This window comes from Phaseolus vulgaris, chromosome 5 (genome assembly GCF_051622355.1).
Source record: "Phaseolus vulgaris cultivar YP4 chromosome 5, ASM5162235v1, whole genome shotgun sequence".
NCBI lineage: Eukaryota > Viridiplantae > Streptophyta > Magnoliopsida > Fabales > Fabaceae > Phaseolus > Phaseolus vulgaris.
Window position 1 is genome coordinate 5,752,551 of NC_143502.1, and position 18,573 is coordinate 5,771,123.

At 25.3% G+C, this 18,573-nt stretch overlaps 1 protein-coding gene across 1 annotated transcript in view; it reads right to left on the reverse strand.

Moving 5' to 3' along the window:
• The window catches only part of LOC150027443 (uncharacterized), a 62,173-nt gene that overhangs the window by 25,464 nt on the left and 18,136 nt on the right, over positions 1 to 18,573 (reverse strand). The window contains exon 6 of the mRNA XM_090302369.1: positions 17,077 to 17,225. Within this exon, the coding sequence (XP_090158495.1) occupies positions 17,077 to 17,225 (149 nt within the window). The remainder of the gene's footprint in view (positions 1 to 17,076; positions 17,226 to 18,573) is intronic.

Genomic DNA, 18,573 nt, shown 5'->3' on the forward strand with positions numbered 1-18,573 from the left:
CTCATCACATTTTTTGTTGTGCATACTAGTTCACATGGATTGAAAAAAAACTTGAACGATTAAATTATAAATGTACATTTCCTACAAATCTTTGTAGGAAAATTACATATTTAAATACCTATATATATATATAACCACTAGGATATTAATAGCTAAATCTCATATATAGATTCTAAAAAATATCATTTGCATATCTTCATATGAATATAAAAGAAATGAATTAAATATCTAGTATAATTTTCCATGTAAAAGTGTGTATAATCATTGAAAATGAATACAAAATGTAAAATGGATGGAAAATCTCCATGACACATATTTCTAAAGTGCATATTAGATACACAACATAATGCTCTTGATTTCTTAAAAAAATACAATCTTAAATCATATCATTTAAAGATCCTAAACAAGAAAATTTAACCTATCAAGAACATTCTATCATGGATTTAATATGATTCGCCTATGAAAATGTGAGTTATGGAAACTTTTCCGTCATCACATTTTTTGTTGTGCATACTACTTCACATGCATTGGTAAAAGAATTTGAGTGATTATAATTTAAAAATATACATTATCTAATTTTTTCTTTTGCAAAAATTACATGTTTAAATACCTGCTTATATATATATATATATATAACTACTATAGTATATTAATACCTAAATCTCATAAAAACTTAAAAAAAAGTATCATTTGCATATCTTCATATGAATATAAAATAAATGAATTAAATATGTAGCATGATTTTTCATGTAAAAGTTTGTATAACCATTGAAAATGAACACAAAAAGTATAATGATTGAGAAATCTCCACAAGTCATATTTCCATAGCGCATATTAGATTCACAAGATAGTGTTCTTGATTTCTTAAACAAATTACAATCTTCAATCATATCATGTAAATATCCTAAACCCGAAATCCAAAATAATTATATTTTGTTTAACTCATTAAGAACATCCTATCATGAATTTAATGATTCGCCTCTGGAAATGTGAATTATGGAGATTTTTCACTCATCACATTTTTTGTTGTGCATACTAGTTCACACGGATTGGGAAAAAAATTGAACGATTAAATTATAAATGTACATTTCCTACAAATCTTTGTAGGAAAATTACATATTCAAATATCTATATATAACCACTGTAGTATATTAATAGCTAAATCTCATATATAGATTCTAAAAAATATCATTTGCATATCTTCGTATGCATATAAAAAAAATGAATTAAATATCTAGTATAATTTTCCATGTTAAAGTTTGTATAATCATTGAAAATGAACACAAAAAGTATAATGGATGGAAAATCTCCATAACACATATTTCCAAACTTCATATTAGATCCACAACATAATGCTCTTGATTTCTTAAACAAATTACAATCTTAAATCATATCATTTAAAGATCCAAAACCAAAAACTTTAACCTATTAAGAACATCCTATCATGGATTTAATATGATTCGCCTATGAAAATGTGAATTATGGAAACTTTTCAGTCATCACATTTTTTATTGTGCATACTAGTTCACATGCCTTGGTAAAAAAATTTGAGTGATTAATTTAAAAATATACATTATCTATTTTTTTTTTTACAAAAATTATATGCTTAAATATCTGCTATTATAAAGATATATATATATATATATATATATAACTACTATAGTATATTAAAACCTAAATCTCATAAAAACTAAAAAAAAAAGTATCATTTGCATACCTTCATATGAATATAAAATAAATGAAATTAAATATGTAGCATGATTTTTCATGTAAAACTTTGTATAACCATTGAAAATGAACACAAAAGATATAATGATTGAGAAATCTCGACAAGACATATTTCCAGAGCGTATATTAGATCCACAAGATAGTGTTTTTGATTTCTTAAAAAATTTACAATCTTCAAACATATCATGTAAAGATCTTAAACCCGAGATCCAAAATCATTATATTTTGTTTAACTCATTAAGAACATCCTATCATGGATTTAATGATTCGCCTCTGGAAATGTGAATTATGGAGACTTTTCACTCATTGCATTTTTTGTTGTGCATACTAGTTCACATGGATTAGGAAAAAAATTGAACGATTAAATTATAAATGTACATTTCTTACAAATCTTTGTAGGAAAATTACATATTTAAATACCTATATATATATATATATAACCACTGTAGTATATTAATAGCTAAATCTCATATATAGATACTAAAAAATATCATTTGCATTTCTTCATATGAATATAAAAGAAATGAATTAAATATCTAGTATAATTTTCCATGTAAAATTTTGTATAATCATTGAAAATGAACACAAAAAATATAATGGATGGAAAATCTCCATAACAAATATTTCCAGAGCGCATATTAGATCCACAAAATAGTGTTCTTGATTTCTTAAACAAATTACAACCTTAAATCATATCATGTAAATATCCTAAACCGAAAACCTAATATAATTATAATTTGTTTAATCCATCAAGAACATCCTATCGTGGATTTAATATGATTCGTCTCTGGAAATATGAATTATGGAGACTTTTCAGTCATCACATTTTTTGTTGTGCATACTAGTTCGCATGGATTGGTAAAAGTTTGTATAATCATTGAAAATGAACACTAAATATATTGGATGGAAAATCTCCATAACACATATTTCTAGAGCGCATATTAGATCCACAAAATAGTGTTCTTGATTTCTTAAACAAATTACAATCTTAAATCATATCATGGAAACACCCTAAACCAGAAACCTAATATATTTATAATTTGTTTAACCCATCAAGAACATCCTATAATGGATTTAATAAGATTAGCCTCTAAAAATGTGAATTAGGAAAACTTTTGAGTCATCACATTTTTTTGTTGTGCATACTAGTTCACATGGATTGGTAAAAAATCAGTAATAAAATTAGAAATAAATATTATCTACAAAAGAATTTAGGAAAATTACATATATATTAAAATTGTATTCATATCTTTATTTATATATATATTTATTTATTTATTGAAACTAAAAAGTATCATTTGCATATCTTCGTATGAATATAAAAGAAATTAATTAAATATGTAGTATGATTTTCAATGTAAAAGTTAGTATAATCAATGAAAATGAACACAAAAAATATAATGGATGGAACATCTCTATAATACATATTTCCATAGTGCATATTAGATCCACAACATAGTGCTATTGATTTCTTAAATAAATTACCATATTCAATCATATCATATAAAGAAAAATAATAAGATATAGTGTTAATTTATCATAAAACAAATTAGCTGTGGCATGTGTTTACTTAAAACCATCAGGTTTCTCCATGAGTTCAATGATAAACCAATGCATATATATTGAATTGAGAACAAATTATAGTTTGTTTAACCCATCAAGAGCATCTTATCATGATTTTAATATGATTCGCCACTGAAAATGTGAATTATGGAAACTTTTCAGTCATAACATTTTTTATATGCATACTAGTGATGAATTGGTAAAAAAATTGAGTAATTAAATTAAAAATATATATTATCTTCCAAAAAAATTAGGAAAATTACATATTTAAATATCTGCTAATATATATAGATATATATATCAAAATTGTATTTATATATATATATATATATAAAATTCATACCTATTATAGTATATTAATACCTAAATCTCATATAAAAACTAGAAAGTATCTTTTGCATATCTTCGTATGAATATAAAATGTAGTATGATTTTCAAAGTAAAAGTTAGTATAATCAATGAATATGAACACAAAAAATATGATGGGTGGAAAATCTCCACAACACATATTTCCAGAATGCATAGTAGATCCACAACATAGTGCTCTTGATTTCTTAAACAAATTACCATCTTCAATCATATCATGTAAAGAAAAATAAAAGTATATAGTGTTAATTTATTATGGAACAAATTGGTTGTGGCATGTGTTTACTTAAAACCATCAGGTTTCTCCATGAGTTCAATGATAAACTAATGCACTATATATAAGGAATTGAGAACAAATGGTAGCTTGGTTAACCCATCAAGAGCATCCTATCATGGATTTAATATGATTTGCTTATGGAAATGTGAATTGTGGAAACTTTCCAGTCATCACATTTTTTGTTGTGCATACTAGTTCACATGGATTGGTAAAAAACTTGAGTGATTAAATTAGAAATATACATTATCTACAAAACATTTTAGGAAACTTACATATTTAAATATATGTTTATATATATATAATGCATAACTATTATAGTTTATTAATACCTAAATCTCGAAACTACAAAAATATTATTTGCATATCTTCATATGAATATAAAATAAATGAATTAAATATGTAGTTGATATTAGATCCACAACATAATGCTCTTGATTTCTTAAACAAATTACCATCTTCAATCATATCATAACAAGAAAAAAAAATAACAAGAAAAATAAAATCATACAATGTTAATTTATCATTGAACAAACATTAATGTCAATTATGGTTAAGGTGAAAAGAAGAAAGTCAATTTAAGAACTAAAATAAAATAAGGCAGGTCAGATAATTATAATTAGAAAACAATACTGCTTTAATAAATTCATAACCTAAAATTACTTCAAAGTCAAATTAAAATGATACTAAATAAGAAAAACTCGTCAAGGTTTTACACACTATTATTCCATTCTTGTTTTGATAAAATGAATATCCATATAATTATTTGTTTTTCTACTCTATTTTAAATTTGTTGTTAACTACTTTACATTATAATTGTATCTTATGATTATTGTCAATATTTTATTTACTTGAATTTTCAACGTATTATAATTCAACAAGATTCTCAAAATTGTTGTGTCATGTGTTTACTTAAAACACCAGTTGTCTCCATGAGTTCAATGATAAACCAATATAGTATATATAATGAATTGAGAATAAATGATATTTTTTAACCCATCAAGAGCATTCTATAATGAATTTAATTTGATTCGCTTCTGAAATGTGAATTGTGGAAAGTTATCAGTCATCACATTTTTGTTGTTGTGCAAACTAGTTCATGTGGATTGGTAAAAAAAAATTAGTGATTAAGTTAAAAATATACTTATACAGTAAAATGATGTTCACAAATTACCTTTCTAACTACAAATCAGTCAACAAAACCTCCTACAGTCAAACCCATCTCTATCAAAATAACAAAGAATAACAATGATCAATCCTCATATCAAAACTAAATTGAATGCATACAAACCAAAGGTTCAAGACACCAATCAGAGAATGAGAAATTAGCTGACAGTACCTTTGAAGAGATCCAGGACCAAGCCTTAATTTGTGCCAAAGAGAACACCTCAATGTGGTCAACCACTCCACCTTTAAATAAACAGTTGTTCCTATGCCTCCAAATTTCACTAATCAACGCTATCCACACATTTTGAAACGTGCTTGGAATTATAAACAATTAGGCTCTATGAACAATTACTTGTCCTCTTTCTTGGTAGATTCTTGACAAGTCGTTTTTGCTTTTTCTTGCATTGCCTGTTGCAATTTCACAAACTGAATTTCTTTTGCTGATACAGCTTGCTGAATGACTTGGATTTGGTCCTGAAATTTTTTTTCTTTTGAGTTCATCTACAAAATAGTATCAAAATGATCAGTCATAGAAGGATTTTTTACATCATACACATTTTGCATATTCATATCAAATTGATCAGTCATTGAATGATTTTCTACATCATACAGATTTGTATATTCCACATCATACAGAATAATATATGTTTGTTTTCTTGATCAATATTCTATTGATGTTAACAGGCAGAATTTACACGTAAATTTGAAGACTTAACACAAAGTGCATCTGCACAAGTAATCCCCCCCCCCTCCCCCCAAAGTCAAGAGCTTGATGAACTTAAAAGAGATATGGAATTAGTTAAGAAAGAAATAAACGAGCTTCAAATCAAAATTTTAAATATTGAGCAAATTTTTGAGAAAAACAATGCAATGATTCGACAATGGATGGATAACATTAATCGTCAATCAATGCCACCAAGTTTTGAGGAAACTCAAGATGAGGATGAAACACAACCACTCAGTCCTTATCAAGGTAATTTTTTTACACTATTCTATATATATTTTTAAATTTCAATCTTGCTAATAAATTTTATTTTATATTTTTTGACAGGTAGATGATTATATAGAGGCTCTTCATGGAATAAAGTTCACAAAAAAAAATGATAGATTAAGCTTTTTACTTTTCAAGTGCCTTGTTTGAATGATTGGCAGCAACTATTAGCTTCTACATTGCATAGAATTACTTCTAACAAGAGAAATAACTGTTATAAGTTGTCAATGACAGCATAGCTGTTGCACTATCAAGGTAATTTTGTTACACTATTCTATATATATTTTTAAATTATAATCTTGCTAATAAATTTTATTTTATATTTTTTGACAGGTAGATGATTATATAGAGGCTCTTCATGGAATAAAGTTCACACAAAAAAATGATAGATTAAGCTTTTTACTTTTCAAGTGCCTTGTTTGAATCATTTGTAATTATTGGCAGCAACTATTAGCTTCTACATTGCATAGAATTACTTCTAACAAGAGAAATAACTGTTATAAGTTGTCAATGTCAGCATAGCTGTTGCTGTAGGATTATAATATGTGTCACTCTCATGAGCTATGAAGCCCTTTTATTCTATTTTTTTTATGTAGTTTTATCCCAATTATGCCAATCTTTTTTGTTTCACTACTAGGAACTAAAACTATAGTTGGTAGAGGGTAGATAAAGTAAGAGTGAGTATGATAGTAGGTGCAGTTGTGTAAATTTTAATACTTGATACATCAAATGTATTGATTTTTATACTTGATAAATAAATAAATAAATAATAAAATAATAATAAAAATAATAATAAAAATAATAAAATAATATTTTATAATAAATTATATTATTTAGAGACCAATATAGTGACCATTTTTTGGTATTTATATATTTGGTCACTAAATGAGTTTCTATATACTTTGGTCACTAAATTGGTTTAAATAAAATTGGTTGTTAATTTGGTTTTTATATAATTGGTCACTAAATTAGTTTCTACATATTTGGTCACTAAATTAGTTTCTACATATTTGGTCACTAAATTAGTTTCTACATATTTGGTCACTAAATTGGTTTTTATTTAATGGTCACTAAATTGGTTTCTAAACTAGAATCTAAATTGGTATCTAAAATTAGCGACCATGATTTTAGCCATTTAAGACTATTAGTTTCTAAATTAGTTTCTAATTAAGTTAGTGAGTAATTTTATCATTTTAGAAACCAAAAATTTAGTTTTTAAAAGCACTTTTTCTTGTAGTGATTGTCACCATACTACTTTAATTTTGTATATGAAAAAATTCGTATTAACTCAATTTTATGCCAAATAATAATTCATAAGTAAAATTTATATGTTTTTTTTTAATTTATCCATCAATCCAACTCAACAAGTACATAACCAATAAATAACTTTCAAAAAAAAATTAGTGACTTATTCATTATTAATACTAACGAGAACACATGTGCGAGATCTCAATTTTTTATTTTTATCATTACAACACATGTGACATCATTAAGTAATAAACCAAACATTCATCCTCAATTGTTCAATCAACATTTATCATGAAAAATATTATATACAAAAGAAGAAACTATAATGAAATATGTTTCTCTTTTCTTTGCCTTGGACTCACAGAGAGACTTAGTCAAATCATTCTTATCCTTTACCACCACCGTCAGCCACTTCCCTCCATATCCTACATCACCACTACCCTCTTATTTTTACCCTCCCAATCAAATCTCAAAACGTAAGCGTTTCGCTTGTTTCTCCCTCTCCCGATCCATTTTCACACTCTTTCTCTCATAGACTAACGTTACTCCTCTTTTCTGCCTAAGTTCTCTCTTTCTCATAGATTAACCCCTCTCACTCCCACTGGCGATGCACTTTTTTCTAGTACGTTTTTTTCCCTTTCAATTTTTTATTGAATGAACAAAATCATGCTATTCTCTTTTTCTTTTTCTTTTTCTTTTATAGTTTTGTTATAAGTTTGATTAAATTGTTGTTTTCGTGTATTTTATTACCTGTGTCATCACAATAATAACAATATTGTCATCCTACAATGCCAAAGACATGCATAAATGAATAAAAAAGAAAAGTAAATTCAGACATTGCATTTCCATTTTCTACTTTATAATTGAAAAATAACACTTATTGGTTGGTTTCGTGGTTATGGAAGGAAACTACAACTTCTCATATTTTTAACTTTGAATATGAAAATAGAAAATGAAAAAAAGGTGTTTGATGGGATAAAAGTGAAGATGAACGGGGAGAAAAAGATGTCATTGTGCAATGCGCTCAACAAGCCTCACTTTGCAATGTTTAGTTTTGAATTTAATTTTTTTTAATTTAAAAATAGTGTTATCTCTTCTATTATGATATAAAATTAAAACTTCTAACAAAATGACAAATATCTCCTCTCATATATTTTTAAAATAATAAAATATAAATATAAATATAAGAATAAAATTGGAATAAAATATAAATGATAGTTAAAGAGGGGAATCCTCTATAGTTTTGTTATAAGTTTGATTAAATTATTGTCTTCGTGTATTTTATCGTGTTATTTGTGTCAACACAATAATAACAATATTGTCATCCTACAATGCCAAAGACATGCATAAATGAATAAAAAAAATTAAATTCAAACATTGGAGTTCCATTTTCTACTTTATAATTGAAAAACAACACTTATTGGTTGGTTTCATGGTTTTGGAAGGAAACTACGACTTCTCATATTTTGAATTTTGAATAAAAAAATATAAAACAAAAAAGATGTTTGATGGGATAAAAGTGAAGATGATCAAGAGAAAAAAGATGTCATTGTGCAATGCTCCTCAAGCCTCACTTTGCAATGTTTAGTTTTGAATTTAAAAATAGTGTTATGATATAAAATTAAAACATCTCACGAAAAGTATTTCCTCTCATATATTTTTAAAATAATAAAATAAAATATAAATATAATAATAAAATTGAAATAAAATAAAATGATAGTTAAAGAGGGGTATTATAGATTAACTTTATAAAAGTTGTGTTAATTAAATCATATTGAATATTAATAATATAAAACAAAATATTAGTTATATAAGTGAAAATATTAATTATATAAAAGTACGTATTAATTAAATCAAATAATATATTATTTATACAAGCAATATATTAATTATATAATAATAAGTATTAGTTATCCAGCATTAAATATTTAATATAAAACGTAAATATTAACAATAATTATTAAATATTATAACATTAAGTATTAATTATTATAACATTAAATATTAATTATTATAACATTAAATATTTTTGTATAACATTATTGTTTATAATACCGTTTGTTGACACATGAATTATGATACCTTCTTTATTATTAATATTAACTACATGAAAGATAGGATTAATTAAATCAAATTACATAAAACTAAATATTAATTATATAAAATTAAATATTTATTATAGAAATATAAATATTATATTACTAGATAATTATTAAAGATAAATCATCATAAAAATAAATAATAATTATTAAAGAGAAAATATCATAAAAATAAATAATAATTACTTATTATATTCACTAAATTAGATATTATTTTAAAGATTAAAAAATTATTAGTATATAAATTATTTAATGGCTTTTTCGTAATATAATATGTATGAACATTGAATGTATATTTTGTCAAGTTATATCTCATCGTTTGGTGGCCAATACAATTTGTTAGAGAACTCATGTATATTTAATATTTATTGGATAATCTAGATTTTTAACAAAAGTCTTAATCACAAATATTTTCTAGAATTAAAATAAAACTAAAATTGGTAGACTTAGGTGATTACCGAGTTTTATATGCCTAAACACAAAGGGTAATTTACATATAAAGTTTATATTTTGCAATGTCGATATTTTAATTTTAAAAGCTTCCAATGCAAGTTAAGGAATGCAATGCAAAATCTACAAGAATGACAAAAAATGATTGCAATGGACTCATGAGATACAAGAAACAACAATGCATCAATATATACTACATCACTTTTTATTTAGACAACACTGAACTAAGTCACATATATACAATTGTTATCCAAATATAGAAAATGCAACGATTTTACAAGTGCGATTTAAATACTACAAAAGACCACATTTATAAAACCGTTGATTATTTATATCATATTGTTTTAAGTATTGCCTTTAGAATGTATTAAATAAAATTGTAGTATAAAAGTGGTCACAAACATATGAATGTCAACTAAAAGTTTAAATTTTTTTTTTTATAAATGTGATTTATAAATCTCTATAGAACACTATTTTCGATTCATGGATATTTAAGCTACAGTCTTGTGACAATGACCTCTACAAAAAATAAACCACAATGTGACCCAAAATAATAAAAATCTGGTTTTTAATTATGAATATTTTAAACCATATTTAATTAAATGTCTTTAATATAGCCAACAGTTATTAAATTATGGTTATTTTAGTTTGTGTGTTTTAAAATTGTGGATATTTTAAAGTATATTTAATTAATCAATTGATAAAATTAAAAAATATAAAAATTAAAAAAATTATGCTTTCCGATTCCAAATGTATTATACATTTAGTCTTATTTTATATTCTCACTAAACAAAATATGGTTTTAAGGAATATTCGCAACATGGTCCTAAGTCTAAATCACTCACTTCCAATGGTTTATAAATCGAAATTCAAACCAAACCTTAGTTCTAAAACCGAAATTCAAATTATTATTAATATTACTATTTATTATTATTAATCATAATAATAGTATTAAAAATAATAAAATATTAATAATAATAAGAATAAAAAAAATAATTGTAATATGAGGAGAAAATTTTTCCAGTATAATTGTTATAAGTTTTATGTTTACTTATGAGACTTAAAAATAATTAAATAACTACTAATATTTTTTTTTAGTTTATAAAATAATATCTAACTTAGTTAATATAATAATTAATTATTTGTTGTCTTTAAAATTAGTTTATAGTGTAATAATAATAATATACATGTGATAACTAATAGTAATTTGTGTACTTATTGTACTAAGTTTTTTTTTTTAATTAGTGGGACTAATGGTTTTAAGAAGGTTTATTTTTACATTATTCAAGATTAAAACCTTTATTAAGTCATTTAACTAGAGTTGTAGTTTCCACCGCTAAACCATCATTGGGAAACGTGTTCCCTTTGGTTTTTTTAAACATTATGAAAAGCCTTTCAGAACCCCTGTTAAATATCATGAGTATAAAATATTATGGGTTTCAAAACCTCGGTTAAATACCATGAGTTTCAAAACCTCGGTTAAATACCATGAGTTTCAAAACCTACGTAAAATACCATGCGTTTAAGAACTTCTACAAAATACCATGGGTTTAATAACCTCCGTAAAATACTATGAGTTTCAAAATTTTATAACATGACTTGTCATTTGAAATAACCTTCAGCCTCATTTTTCACTATCTCTAACGATTCTTTTCACTTCTCTCTACCATTGTAGACACACTGCTCTTTGGCCAATGGTCGGCGACGACAGTCCAAACAGGAATCACAATTCAACCACACTTATGTCTTTATGTTTATTATATATAAGGAAAAGAAACACTAAACAAAACGTAACGCATGACTTTGGGTCAATTAATTTAATTTTAAACTGCTTCAATGTCTAAAGCCAGTTATTATAAAATTTATTACATAAACTTATATATTAATTATATAAATGTAAAACATTAATTAATTGCATTAAATTTAAGATAATTTAATAAATTAAATATTAATTACATGAATTCAATATTTATTATTTTCTCCTTTTTTTTCAAATAAAACTCTTTTTGAATTACTATTTCTTAGTTATATATATATGTAACATATCTCAGGGTAGTATAAATGTCTTCATCTATTTTACTTCTCAACATTCATTCCTATCTTCCCTTTCATTTGCCTAACCTAGTCGTCGTTATGCCTTACCCTACCCTCATTATTCACAATCCTTTTTATTCAAAATTCTTTATCTACCATTACTACATTCTTTTCATTTCTACATAACAGCTTTCTCCACCAACTTGAACACACCATTGATAGATCATATACTTTTTGTTCTCTTATTTTTAAGTGGATTTTTTACCAATGTTTTTTTTTTGGAAAACCAAAAACTATAGAAAACTAGGTTATGACTTTGGGATGCAGAAGGAGTGCATGGTAGTCAGATCTAGGAAGATCTTGATCATCCCTAAGTGATTTTAAGGTAAATTCAAATTTTGAATTTGTATATCTTGCCTTTGATGGGAGATTTATAACAACTATTGTTACCAAATTTCAAAAGTGAAGAGATAATAAATCTTTTTTTGCATAAACAAGAATTTGGCTTTCTAAAAATAATCTTATTGACACTTTTTCTTGTCTTGTAGGAATTCTTTCCTTTTTTTCCCTCATGTAGATTTTTCTAACTCTTTTCAGTTGCATGTTTTTTTTATTGGATCTATGTTGTGAAATGTAAGATCTCTGTATTTGACCAGGAAAATTCAATTTTTCAAACTTTGTGATATAATAATAAAATATGGTTTCTATATTTTAGTTAATATTTTTTCTATTGACTTGTTGACTTTTGTATCACATCAATTTGTGAACTAGTTTATAGTAGATGTTCTTCTCTGCCTTTAATTGATAATTTTGATTGGATCAATGTAGTGAAATATAATTTAGATCTTTTAGTTTGATTGTGACGATTCTTATTGTGAATTTGCTCACAAAAAATAAAATTTGGAATATTTTATTTTCTGAATTAGTGATTTTGTTATTAAATGGGTAACTTCTTGATAAATCAATCTATGGTCCAATTTTACATCTATAGATTGTTTTCTAATTTCATAAACTATACTTTCTAAGTTGATTTACCATACGCTAAACACACAAAATTTTAATTTGATTGATTTATGGGCACTTTATTCCACTTTCTCCACCATGATTTCAACTAAACTATAATGAACAATAAATTTGCAGGTTTTACGTAAAAGATATCATGAATGATAATGATGTAATTGAGAGCATGGAATGATAATGATGTAATTGAGGAGCATGGTCAAGCATTGTCAAGGTAAGATATTTTTTTCATCATTTCCATGATTTATCCTTCATTTCAATAAGAACAATGTTTTTTAAAACTTTTTACAACTTTTATTCATTTGTATAAATTATAATCACTCTTTTTTTTAAGATAAAATAACACTTGCCTTCCGAAGTAATCTGTTATAATGTCTTCGGAGTTATTTTAGAATGAATACAAAGCAGTTGTCTAATATTAAAAAAAATATCATTAGGTTATATAATTTATGAAATGCATAATGAAAACTCAAAGGTTGTTTTCCTTAATCATTTGCATCAATCATGAAATTAAATATTGTATTCTAGAATAAGTTATATTTCCTAAATCATAACAAGTATTCTTCATGTTTTAAGCATGTAAAAATACACAATAGTCTTTTTGGATAACTATTTCACCGTCAAGAGATTCTGGTAAAAACTATTGGCCTCCAATGCTTTAATCCTATAAATTTCATAAACATGGAAAGTAATAAAATCTATTGTGGTTGATCGAGTACTAGTGTTCCATTTTCTTTTATTCAAAAATATTTTTTTTATGTATGAAAATTAAATATATATATATATATAAAAGGTGGTTGTATATTATCTTCTAGGTTTCACACACTATTATTCCATTTTGTTTTGGTAAAATAATTATTCATATAATTATTAGTTTTTCTAGTCTATTTATTGCTACCTACTTAAATTATAGTTGTATCTTCTCATTATTTTCAACATTTTATTTACTTAAAATGTAAACCTATTATAGTTCAACAACATTATCAAATTGGCATGTATTTACTTAAAATCATTAGTTGTGTTCATGAGTTCAATGATAAACCAATATACTATATATAATTAATCGAAAATAAATGATAGTTTTTACAAAAAGCATCCTATCATGAATTTAATATGATTCACCTCTAGAAATTTGAATTATAGAAACTTTTCAGTCATCACATTTTTTGTTGTGCATGCTAATTCACATGTATTGGTAAAAAAATTTGAGTGATTAAATTAAAAATATACATTATCTACAATTTTTTTTACATAAATTACATATTTAAATACATTCTTTTAAAAATATATATATAAATACTATAGTATATTAATACCTAAATCTCATATAAAAACTAAAAAAAAGTTTGTATAACAATTGAAAATGAACACAAAAAATATAATGATTGGGAAATCTCCACAAGACATATTTCCAGAGCACAATATTAGATCCACAAAACAGTGTTCTTGATTTCTTAAACAAATTACAATCTTCAATCATATCATGTAAAGACCCTAAACCCGAAATCCAAAATAACTATATTTTGTTTAACCAATTAAGAACATCCTATCATGGATTTAATATGATTCGCCTCTGGAAATGTGAATTATGGAGACTTTTCACTCATCACATTTTTTGTTGTGCATACTAGTTCACATGGATTGGGAAAAAAATTGAACGATTAAATTATAAATGTACACTTTCTACAAATCTTTGTAGAAATATTACATATTTAAATACCAATATATATATATATATATATATATATATATATGTGTGTGTGTGTGTGTGTGTGTATATATATATATATACACATATATATATATATATAACAACTGTAGTATATTAATACCTAAATCTCATATATAGATACTAAAAAATATCATTTGCATATCTTCATATGAATATAAAAGAAATGAATTAAATATCTAGTATAATTTGTTATGTAAAAGTTTGTATAATCATTGAAAATGAACACAAAAAATATAATGAATGGAAAATCTCCATAACACATATTTCTAGAGCTTATATTAGATCCACAAAATAGTGTTCTTGATTTCTTAAACAAATTACAACCTTAAATCATATAATGTAAAGACCCTAAACCAAAAACCTAATATAATTATAATTTGTTTAATCCATAAAGAACATCCTATCGTGGATTTGATATTGATATGATTCGTCTCTGGAAATGTGAATTATGGAATCTTTTCGGTCATCGCATTTTTTGTTGTGCATACTAGTTCACATGGATTGGTAAAGGTTTGAATAACCATTGAAAATGAACACAAAAAATATAATGATTGCGAAATTTCCACAAGACATATTTCCATAGCACAATATTAGATCCACAAAATAGTGTTCTTGATTTCTTAAACAAATTACAATCTTTAATCTTATCATGTAAAGACCCTAAACTCGAAATCCAAAATAATTACATTTTGTTTAATCCATTAAGAACATCCTATCATGAATTTAATATGATTCGTCTCTGGAAATGTGAATTAGGGAGACTTTTCAGTCATCACATTTTTTGTTGTGCATACTAGTTCACATGGATTGAGAAAAAAATTGAACGATTAAATTATAAATGTACATTTTCTACAAATCTTTGTAGAAAAATTACATATTTAAATACATACATATATATATATAACCACTGTAGTATATTAATACTTAAATCTCATATATAGATACTAAAAAATATCATTTGCATATCTTCATATGAATATAAAAGAACTAAATTAAATATCTAGTATAATTTTTCATGTAAAAGTTTGTATAATCATTGAAAATGAACACAAAAAGTATAATGGATGGAAAATCTCCATAACACATATTTCCAAAGTGCATATTAGATCCACAACATAATGCTCTTGATTTCTTAAACAAATTACAATCTTAAATCATATCATTTAAAGATCCTAAACCAGAAACCTGAAATAATTATAATTTATTTAACCTATCAAGAACATCCTATCATAGATTTAATATGATTCGCCTATGGAAATGTGAATTATGGAAACTTTTCACTCATCACATTTTTTATTGTGCATACTAGTTCACATGGATTGGGAAAACATTTGAGCAATTAAATTATAAATGTACATTATATATAAATATTATAGTATATTAAAACATAAATCTCATATAGAAACTAAAAAAGTATCATTTACGTATCTTCATATGAATTAAACATGTAGTATCATTTTCCTTGTAAAAGTTTGTATAATCATTGAAAATGAACACAAAAACTATAATGAATGGAAAATCTCCATAACACATATTTCGAGAGCGCATATTAGATCCACAAAATAGTGTTCTTGATTTCTTAAACAAATTACAATCTTAAATAATATCATGTAAAGACACTAAACCAAAAACCTAATATAATTATAATTTGTTTAATCCATAAATAACATCCTATCGTGGATTTAATATGATTCGTCTCTGGAAATGCGAATTATGGAAACTTTTCAGTCATCACATTTTTTGTTGTGCATATTATTTTCAATGTTAAGATTATCTGTTAAATACAATATGCAATAGGTTAGCTGGCGTTTATACACATTGTGTAACAAAACAGAACACCCAAAAGTCACAGTCGGGTTTATGTGTCCTCCTACAACACTCACTAAATAAAATAAACATGTTATAGTTTCGTGTTGCATGCATACGTTCCTTGTCCAATATCCAATCTAATATATAATAAGAATAAAAACTACATTTAAGAGTAAAATGAGAACAAAGTTCTGATGTCAGTGAGGTTTGTCAAATGTCAGCTCTCATTTTTCAACTTTCAAATGAAAGCAAGGGATAGAAAATATGTGAATGATTCTGGCTTTAAACACTTTTTTGTACTGCTATTCATTACTAATGTTACTTAGCATCCATTCATTTGAGATAAATGGTTCCCTTGTGATTGGTTGGAAGTGTACTTGTCCATGAGCTGCGTCAGTTCATTTTCTAATTTGTATTATTTTCTCTCTCTCGGACTCTAACTGCATAATCTCCTTGTCCTAGGACTTCTGGGAACTATATATATATATATATATATATATATATAATATATATATATAGGAAAAGAATGATAATAAAGAAACACATTTTGAAACGTGCTTGGAATTATAAACAATTAGGCTCTATGAACAATTACTTGTCCTCTTTCTTGGTAGATTCTTGACAAGTCGTTTTTGCTTTTTCTTGCATTGCCTGCTGCAATTTCACAAACTGAATTTCTTTTGCTGCTACAGCTTGCTGAATGACTTGGATTTGGTCCTGAAATTTTTTTTCTTTTGAGTTCATCTACAAAATAGTATCAAAATGATCAGTCATAGAAGGATTTTTTACATCATACACATTTTGCATATTCATATCAAATTGATCAGTCATTGAAGGATTTTTCTACATCATACAGATTTGTATATTCCACATCATACAGAATAATATATGTTTGTTTTCTTGATCAATATTCTATTGATGTTAACAGGCAGAATTTACACGTAAATTTGAAGACTTAACACAAAGTGCATCTGCACAAGTAATTCCCCCCCTCCCCCCAAAGTCAAGAGCTTGATGAACTTAAAAGAGATATGGAATTAGTTAAGAAAGAAAGAGACGAGCTTCAAATCAAAATTTTAAATATTGAGAAACTTTTTGAGAAAAACAATGCAATGATTCGACAATGGATGAATAACATTAATCGTCAATCAATGCCACAAAGTTTTGAGGAAACTCAAGATGAGGATGAAACACAACCACCCAGTCAACCACTCAGTCCTTATCAAGGTAATTTTTTTACACTATTCTATATATATTTTTAAATTTCAATCTTGCTAATAAATTTTATTTTATATTTTTTGACAGGTAGATGATTATATAGAGGCTCTTCATGGAATAAAGTTCACAAAAAAAAATGATAGATTAAGCTTTTTACTTTTCAAGTGCCTTGTTTGAATCATTTGTAATGATTGGCAGCAACTATTAGCTTCTACATTGCATAAAATTACTTCTAACAAGAGAAATAACTGTTATAAGTTGTCAATGACAGCATAGCTGTTGCACTATCAAGGTAATTTTGTTAAACTATTCTATATATATTTTTAAATTATAATCTTGCTAATAAATTTTATTTTATATTTTTTGACAGGTAGATGATTATATAGAGGCTCTTCATGGAATAAAGTTCACACAAAAAAATGATAGATTAAGCTTTTTACTTTTCAAGTGCCTTGTTTGAATCATTTGTAATGATTGGCAGCAACTATTAGCTTCTACATTGCATAGAATTACTTCTAACAAGAGAAATAACTGTTATAAGTTGTCAATGACAGCATAGCTGTTGCACTATCAAGGTAATTTTGTTACACTATTCTATATATATTTTTAAATTTCAATCTTGCTAATAAATTTTATTTTATATTTTTTGACAGGTAGATGATTATATAGAGGCTCTTCATGGAATAAAGTTCACAAAAAAAAATGATAGATTAAGCTTTTTACTTTTCAAGTGCCTTGTTTGAATCATTTGTAATGATTGGCAGCAACTATTAGCTTCTACATTGCATAGAATTACTTCTAACAAGAGAAATAACTGTTATAAGTTGTCAATGACAGCATAGCTGTTGCACTATCAAGGTAATTTTGTTACACT